Raw genomic sequence first — 8504 nt, 5'->3', positions numbered from 1 at the left:
AAAGAGGGGGAGGGAGGGGGAGAAAAATAAAAAGCCGCCGCCTCAGCAGCGCCCACCGAAATAAACAGAGGAGCGAGAGGGAGCGAGGGCGCGGGCGGAACGGGGCTGCAACTCCGCCGCCCCGGTCGCGCCGCTCCGGCCCCGGCGCTCCGCGGCCCCTTCCCGCCCCCCGCCTCCCCTCCCCACCCCCACTGCCGCCCTTATTGTTTTTAATCTGCCTCCGGCACCCCCCTTCTCCCCCCCCTCCTCTCCCCACGCCCCTCCGCGGCGGCGGGCGGGGGCGGCGCGGCGCGGGGCACCCCCCGGGTCCCTTCGCTCCGTGGGAACCCGCGGCTGCAAGTTTTTCTCCGTGAGAGACACCGCTAATGCCCGGCGGAGGATAAAACGAGAGCAGGGGCCCGGGGGCGGCGGGGGGCCCGAGGCGGCGGGGAGGGCCGCGGCCCACGCGGGGAGCGGCGCGGAGCCGGGCGGGCGGGGGTCGGCGGAGCTGACATCCCGGTGGCAGCGGCGGAAGGGGGGGCGGCGGCGTGTGTGTCTGTGTGTGTGTGTGCGAGCGTGTGTGTGTGTGTGCGTGCGTGTGTGCCGCAGGGAACGGCGAGGCGAGCCTTGCCACCCCCCCCCCCGTCCCCGTCCCCAGCCCTGTCCCTCCCCTGCTCCCCCTCCCCTCCCCTGCCCGCCCCCGCCTCAGCTCCTTTAATACACTTTGGTTCTCCGCTCGCCTTTGGACTCTGCTCTGCCTGGCTCCGGATACGGCTCCGGCGGCGGCGGCAGCGGGCCGGTGCGGGCGCAGGCGGCGGCGGAGGCGGGGGGACGCGGCGGCTGCCGGGGGGAAGCGGCGCGGAGCGGCGGCGGCCCCGCGCCGGGCCGGGCGGGCGGCGGTAGCCCGGCGGCGGCGGTAGCGGGGCGGCGGCAGCGGCGGCGGCAGCGGCGGCGTCCCCGGAGCGGCGCGGACCATGCTGCTGGACGCCGGCCCGCAGTTCCCGGCCCTCGGCGTGGGCACCTTCGCCCGGCATCACCACTCGGCCGCGGCGGAGATGCAGGACCGGGAGCTGAGCCTGGCGGCGCAGAACAGCTTCGTGGACTCGGCGGCGGCGGCGGCGCACATGGGCGCCTTCAAGCTCAACGCCGGCGCCCACGACCTCTCCCCCGGGCAGAGCTCGGCGTTCACCTCGCAGGCGCCCGGCTACCCCGCCGCCGCCCTGGGCCCCCACGCCGCCCACGTCGGCTCCTACTCCGGGGCGCCCTTCAACTCCACCCGGGACTTCTTGTTTCGCAGCCGCGGCTTCGGGGACTCGTCGCCGGCCGGCGGGCAGCACGGCATCTTCGGCCCTGCGGCCGGCAGCCTGCACCACCCGCACACGGACGCTCAGAGCCACCTTCTCTTCCCGGGCATCCACGACCAGCACGGCCCCCACGCCTCCCAAAACGTCCTCAACGGGCAGATGCGCCTGGGCTTGCCGGGGGAGGTGTTCGCCCGGTCGGATCAGTACCGCCAGGTCTCCAGCCCCAGGACTGACCCTTACTCAGCGGCTCAGCTGCACAACCAGTACGGCCCCATGAATATGAATATGGGCATGAACATGGCAGCCCACCACCACCACCACCCAGGTGCCTTTTTCCGCTACATGCGGCAGCAGTGCATCAAGCAAGAGCTCATCTGCAAGTGGATCGACCCCGAGCAGCTGAACAACCCCAAAAAAAGTTGCAATAAAACTTTCAGCACCATGCACGAATTGGTCACCCACGTCTCGGTGGAGCACGTTGGGGGACCCGAGCAGAGCAACCATGTCTGCTACTGGGAGGAGTGTCCCCGGGAAGGCAAGCCCTTCAAAGCGAAATACAAACTGGTCAATCATATCCGAGTGCACACGGGCGAGAAACCCTTCCCCTGCCCCTTCCCCGGCTGCGGAAAAGTTTTCGCCAGATCAGAAAACCTCAAAATTCACAAAAGGACGCACACAGGTAATTCGTTTGTTTTTTGGTTTGGGTTTTGGTTTTGGGGGGGTTTTTTTGGCAGATTATCTCCCTCTGCCTGTGCCTATATATGTATATATATAAACAGATAGAGACTCAAACAGAGAGATGTAAAATGATAGGAGTGATAAAATAAGGATCACGTTCAATATCTTTTTTCCCTCTCCATCACACGGCTGCGTTTGTTTTGGTTTCTTCCCCACCAGCACCCCCACCCCTTCCCAGCTTTCGAAAGGACATTTTACAGCTTTGTGGGGTGAGCAATGTAGGTTCGTGCTGAGAGTCGGCGGAGTCTTTCCGCAGAAACGCAAAATACAGCGTGAACTAAATTCTGCCGTCCTGCTAAAAGACGGGAAGATATATACATAAAATGCCTTATACGTTTGCAACGCGCAAGGTATTTGCATATAACTTCTGCGCTTGTAAGCATGGCTTTCATGTATGGATACCGAGAGAGAGAAACTGTATAATACGTGCAAAATCCGTCATTAGTCCAAAATCCCGCTGGAAGTGGCAAAACGTCCCTTTCTGGGAATGCTTTCCATTAAATTTAAATGGTGTGAGCAAGGCAATAAAATTTTCTCATTTACAAAAAAAAAAAAGTGTTTTTTAAGGTCTCACTCGAGGTGATTGAAGGTGTTTTGCAACAGTTTATTAAATTATGTAATAGGGAACAGAGGATTTGAGACTCGGAAACTTCCACCCAAATCAGGTGGAAGAGGGGCGAAGGAGCCCAGGCTTTCCCGATGGAAAACCGCCTGAGCCGAAGGGTAACAAAAATAAACGCATCCTCCCGCCTCATCTATTATTCATTTACTACTCCTGCCGGCTCGAACCGTGCCAGACTATTTCATAAAAGACGGCCAAATATTTTAGCGACTTCCACTCTAAATATTTACCCGGAGAAAGGCTAAAAATCTCGAGGCCTATTGTTTTCTCAAGTGCTAAGCCCGATGCGAGGTGCGAGACGAGCTTTAACAAGGTTTAAAATTTGAGAAATGTATTTGCATGAGATGCCCGCACTGAAGTCATTGTGTCTGAGCGGATGTCTTTAAGAAACAATTTAGGTGCTAATGGAATTTAATGTTAAATGCTTCCCCCTCCAAAGGCGGGGGGATGTGGAGTTCTCACCTCCAAATTACTCCTCGGCATTTGGAGTCCTGGCAGCCGGGCGAGAAGAATCCCTATGAAAATTAAATGAAGTATTTTACAGACGTTTAGTTATCCCAGCGGATGTGCGTTTATCTCGAATAACCATACACGAAACAATCTGCCCGGCCTTAAATCTGTCGGTAATGGTTTCCACTTTAACAGGATAGCGGATTTGGTACGGAGGCGAAACGGCTCGATGCTTGCTGCTTTTTTTTTTTTTTTTTTTTTTAAATCGCCTTTCTCCTTCAATATCTTTCGAGGCCATCCAGGCAGGATGCCCCGGGTCGGGGGTGCCCGGGGGGGCTGGTTGGTAGGAAAACCAGGCGGGGGACGGGCACTGCGTCGCTGCAGGGCAACGCGGGAGCAGCGCGTCCCTTCAGCGTCCCGGAGGCCGGGGCAAAATCGGCCTCTTGCTTTGGGAAGCTGACGGGCGAAGTGGCTGGGAGCGAGGGGCCGAGAGAGGAGCGGGTAAAGCCCGAGGGAGCCGGGCGCAGGACTGCGCGGGCTTTGCGCGGGGGCTGCGCGGGCTCTGCGCGGAGGCGGCCGCGCTCACCCCGCCGCTCCGCCGCTCTCTTGCAGGGGAGAAACCCTTCCAGTGCGAGTTTGAAGGCTGCGACCGGCGCTTCGCCAACAGCAGCGACCGCAAGAAGCACATGCACGTCCACACCTCGGACAAGCCCTACCTGTGCAAGATGTGCGACAAGTCCTACACCCACCCCAGCTCCCTGCGGAAGCACATGAAGGTACCCGGCCCCGCAGCCGACGGCGGGAGGAGGGAGGGCGGCCGCCCCGCACCGGGCGCCCCGTCGGGGCGGCGGGCGGCAGGCGCGGGGCCCGGGGGCGGCGGCGGGCCGGGCCGGCGGCGGGGGGTGCGCCCGGGGGGCGGCGGCGGCCTCCCCGTCCCCCCTCCACCCGGCCGTGTTGCCTTTGCCCCCCAGGTGCACGAGTCGTCCCCGCAAGGCTCCGAGTCCTCCCCGGCCGCCAGCTCCGGCTACGAGTCCTCCACCCCCCCGGGGCTGGTGTCCCCCAGCGCCGAGTCGCAGAGCACCAGCAACCTCTCCCCGGCAGCGGCGGCGGCGGCGGCGGCAGCGGCGGCGGCCGTGTCCGCCGTGCACCGGGGCGGCGGCGGCGGCAGCGGCGGTGGCGGCGGCGGCGGCCACAGCGGCCTCTCCTCCAACTTCAACGAGTGGTACGTGTAGGGCCCCGCCGGACTGCTCTGCACGGCCCCGCCGCGCCCTCCCCGCCCCGGCGGCGGCGGCGGCGGCGGCGGGAAGGAGGGAGCGAACCCGCCGGAGACGTGCCGGGAGATGCCGCCGCACTCGCCGGCAGCGAAATGACAGCCGAGCAGGATGGGGACGGGGGGCTTTTATCTCCCCACTACCCTCCCGCCTTCGGGTCTTTTTTTTTTTGTTGTTGGATTATTTTTTTTATTTTTGAGAACATTTTGAACCAGCAAAAAAAAAAATTTTCTATAAAAGTACGTGCTGAAAAACATAAGAGAATGAGTAAATAAATCGAGGAACGGAAAGGGGAGAGAGAGGGGGAAAAAACCAACCCCGAACGCCACCAACACACCACCCAGCCAAAAGCTTCTCAAGCCGGCGGAAAGAAACTCTCCCTCCGGAGCCTCCAGACAAAAGATCAGAGACTCAAACTCCTCCGGCCCCTGCGCCTCCCCGCCCGGAGCAGCCAGCGCCCTCCCGCCCCACGAACTGTGTACATAGTGGCCCTCTCCTTCCTCCGGCGAGGTGGGGAAAGAAGTTTTCCTGGATTCTTGGTGTATAGAAGTTCGTCCCGTTTGTAAACCGCGGATTGGTCCCCTTCTTTTTTTTTTCTTTTTTTTTCTTTCTTTTTTTCCTCTTCCTCCCTCCCCGAGAAAGTGATGGACTTGTTTTCTTTTCTCCTGCTCCCCCTCCCCACCTCCCTCTCTCCTCCTTTTTTAGTTGACCCCTTTAAAAAAAGTAACGTGGAAGAAAAAATGGTTTCTTTTGTAATTGTGATATCTTGAATATTGTGTTCCTTTTTAAGAGGCAACTTGATTGTAAACTGCATTTCAACTATAGACTGGGGAAGAAATACCGTGCCAAAGTCTCCATTCTGTTACTCACAGACACACACACACGAACAACAACGCTTGTGAATGTATTTTTTCTGTTAGCTGGGTTTACATGTGATGTTTTAGTGCTTTTGCAAGTTCAATTTGTTAGTTCCTGTTCGGAAGATTGTGAGGAAAAATAAACGTTGTGCCGTTAGCTTTTCCGTAATAACACCCTTCCTCCTGTAAATACCTGTTACCATATTTATCCATTTGTAATTAAATTATGGTATTAACTTGCTACAGAGGAAACAGTATTTATAAAGAATGTTTCTTAACTATAAATATGTACAATTGTGAGCATAAACTGTTTCAGATTTTTTATTTGAAGGTTTAAGTGGTTTCATCATTTCTTGTGATATGTTTTGAGAATAATGCATACAGAAATATAATAAAACGTGTTGAAACTGCATGTGCTGATTCCTTTTTATGCCAAGGGCTCTCTGAAACCTGCTGTAGTGCATGTGAGGGGCTGAGCGGCGGCTGCAAAACAAATGCTTTTAAATATCCGCCGGTTTCTGGAATATGAGGATTTCTTCCAGCTGGGCTCCCCGTCCAAAAAAAACCCCAAAACAACCCACAAACAAACAAAAACAAAAACAAACATTTTGGGAAGCTTCTGGGCTGAAAGAACAGGGTGAGCGTTTGCATCTTCCCCAAATGACTTGCAAGGCAGGATCTCCTTTAGGAAGAGCTTTACACGGCGCAGCTTCTACCTTCTTCTACCTTACTCGGGCTTATGCTTCCTCTCCCGGTGCGTGTGTGTCTGGGGAGCTCATTGCCCCACAGGGTGACAAAGCGGGGCGCTCCGGGACGAAGACAGAGGGGCAATGGCCAGGCGCTGGCCGCTTTGAACCTTAAAGCCTGTCCTTCTGCGCCTCCCCGTATTTTTCGTAGCCTCCATCCAGCCCTGAAGAGGAGAAAGAGGCGATGCCCGAGAGCTCACATTTCCCTTCGAGCTTTTTTTTTTTTTTTTCTTTTTCCTTCTCTCTGTTGTGGGGTCGGATTTGGGTTTTTTTAGTTGGTTGGTTGTTTTTGTCTGGTTTTTGGGGTTTTGTTTTTGTTTTTTAGCCCAGGGAGCGGTTTGGGTTGTCAGACGTGTTCAGCGAGGGACGGACAGCTGCCGGGTGATGCCTTTCCCGGGGTGCTGGCCCAGCGCTGCGCTCCTCGGGCGCCGTCGGGGCCCGGCCGGTGGAGCCGCCCGTTTGAGGCCGGCAAGCAGCGGCTGTCCGGGCACACCCGGCCGCACCGGGACACCCAAGGCGAGTGTGAGACCAGCCGGGAAATCGTGGAAAAACTCGTCCTTGCCAAGCCACCGAAGTACGCCCTGCGAAGAGGAGGCGCCGTGAGCCGGGCTCCGAGCGCCCTGCGGTGGCTGCGCTGCCTTCAGCGGCAGCTTGTGCAGGCAGGGAGAGTCCTTTGCTCCTTACACCCGGCCGACCCCATCGCACCCCCCCCCCCGGGCCAGCCGGCGTTTTTGGTCCCGCGTGTTCAGATAGCAATAGAGGTGTCCCGAGCCGGTGTGGGAGAGAGAGATGGGGAGATAGATGGGGGTACGAGGGGCCCTGCTCGCTTCTGGGGTGAGGTGGGGGTAACCTACACCCAGGGGGAGGGGAGGAGGGAGGGAAAGACCCCCCCGTCCCGCCGCTGCCAACGAAGTTTAGATGCGGAGCGGAGACGGAACGTCCTCTGCGGCCGCGCCCCTCCCAGCGCGGCCATCCCCGGGCACACGGCAGGCTCCCCGGGTAATCAAACGGCTATTAAAACCTAATTTATGTTCGGTAATAATATTACGCCAAAAAAATATTTATTAAAATCATTGGCATATGCCGCCTGCCCCTTGGAGAGATCCGTGGGAAACGCAGCTGCGAGGATCCCTCTTTGTCCTGCCGGCCTCCCCGCAGCCGAAAAACCGAACGGGGGGCCCGCTTCAGATCCCGGCGCGTGCTGCCAAACTCTGCCAGCCACCGGCTGCCCAAATCCCCTCCCGGGCCCGGGGGCGCACGGGCAGCCCTGCCCAAGGGCAGCGATCCCCCCCCCTTGGTCCCCCAGCCCCGGGACGAGAAGCGAGAAGCGCCCCGGAGCTGGGCTTCCCCTTCTCCCTCCCCTCGGAGCCGCTCTGGCTTCGGGGGAGCCCCATGGGTGACCCCCCCTCTCGACCCCTGATAGCGGGGATGCGCAGAGCAGGCGGCCCTCCTAATCCAAAACGCAGGTCCTGTGGCAGCAGGGGCAGCCCCGCTCCCTCCGGGCAGGGAAGCCTCTCCTCCGGCAGGCCCGGGTAAGGGGCTGCGCGGCCGTGGCCGTGAGCAAGCCCCCCCTCCCCTTCCCTGTCCTCCCCGAGCTGGCCCTGAACTTGACCCTGGCCTTGGCGCATCCAGCCCGCAGCCCCTCTCCGCCTGCCTCCCCCGGGCCCTGACCCCGGGCCCGGCCCTGCCACGCTTAAGGGAGAGCAGTAATTCATTGGGTTCAGGGGTTGGGGTTTTTTGGGGGGGAGGGCAGGCAAGATCCGCCTCGCAGCCTTGTGCGCGGGTGGCCCGGGCTCAGGGAACCCTGGCCACGGAGTCCTCCTCTGCTCCCCTCCTGCCCCCTCTCCTTCCTCCACGTCACCCCCCTCACCCCAATTTCCTCCCCACCCCCCCTCCTTTGTCTCCCACACTGAGCCTGAGCTTTCCAAACCTCCCCTCCTCGGCTGTGAAGGCAACCTGGGGACCAACCTGGAGGGAGTCTGGGGGCTCCCCCGGCAGCCCCGACTCTCGCCCGCCCCAGCCCACCCCATGCCCAGCCGCAGCGGGTGGCGTGCCCCGGCCAGCGGTCCGCATGCCCCGACGGCGTTGCCCCGACGGGTCCCGGGTGGCCCCGGCCACGCGTCCCCCGCCGCCAGTGGGCAGTGGGGGGGCACGGCGCTGCCGTCCCGCCGGCACCCCGCGCCTGGAGAGCGGTGCCCGGCTGCGGCAGCTCCACTTGCCCAGTTCTCCTCCGGCAACGTGACTCTTCGTTTACTGTGAAAAGAATCGTGGAGTGGTGGTTTTAATTCTAATTTTTATTATTATTATTATTATTAACCATAAAATTCGCTCCTGACTCTGCCTAGAAACCCTCTGAAAAGATGGAGTGATTTCCCTGGGAATTGCTCTCTCCCTATGCGCTCCTCCCAAGCCAAAAAAATTGAGGCTCCGTCCATAAAACAAGTTGTGCTCTGCCCCAAGCACCCGCAATAGGAAGGCAGCTCGCCACTCAGGGCTCTTCCCTGCCTTCACCTGCCCCGCTGCCTGCACCGAACGAA

General features: G+C 59.8%; 1 protein-coding gene across 2 annotated transcripts; it reads left to right on the top strand.

The window, feature by feature from the left end:
* Positions 1–503: 503 nt before the first annotated feature.
* On the top strand, positions 504–5591 carry ZIC2 (Zic family member 2). Of its 2 annotated transcripts, XM_054840826.1 has the most exons (3): positions 504–1962; positions 3706–3869; positions 4065–5591. In XM_054840826.1, the coding sequence occupies exons 1-3, from the start codon at positions 954–956 to the stop codon at positions 4323–4325; spliced, it is 1434 nt and encodes a 477-aa protein (XP_054696801.1). In that variant the 5' UTR covers positions 504–953; the 3' UTR covers positions 4326–5591. The 2 variants fall into 2 exon arrangements, with proteins under 2 accessions (XP_054696801.1, XP_054696793.1); XM_054840818.1 differs by having other exon boundaries at positions 3706–5591.
* Positions 5592–8504: the final 2913 nt, after the last annotated feature.

The sequence above is a fragment of the Grus americana genome, chromosome 1 (assembly GCF_028858705.1).
Source record: "Grus americana isolate bGruAme1 chromosome 1, bGruAme1.mat, whole genome shotgun sequence".
Lineage (NCBI taxonomy): Eukaryota > Metazoa > Chordata > Aves > Gruiformes > Gruidae > Grus > Grus americana.
Note: the sequence above shows the minus strand (reverse complement) of the source record. Positions and strands in the feature narration are given on the sequence as shown.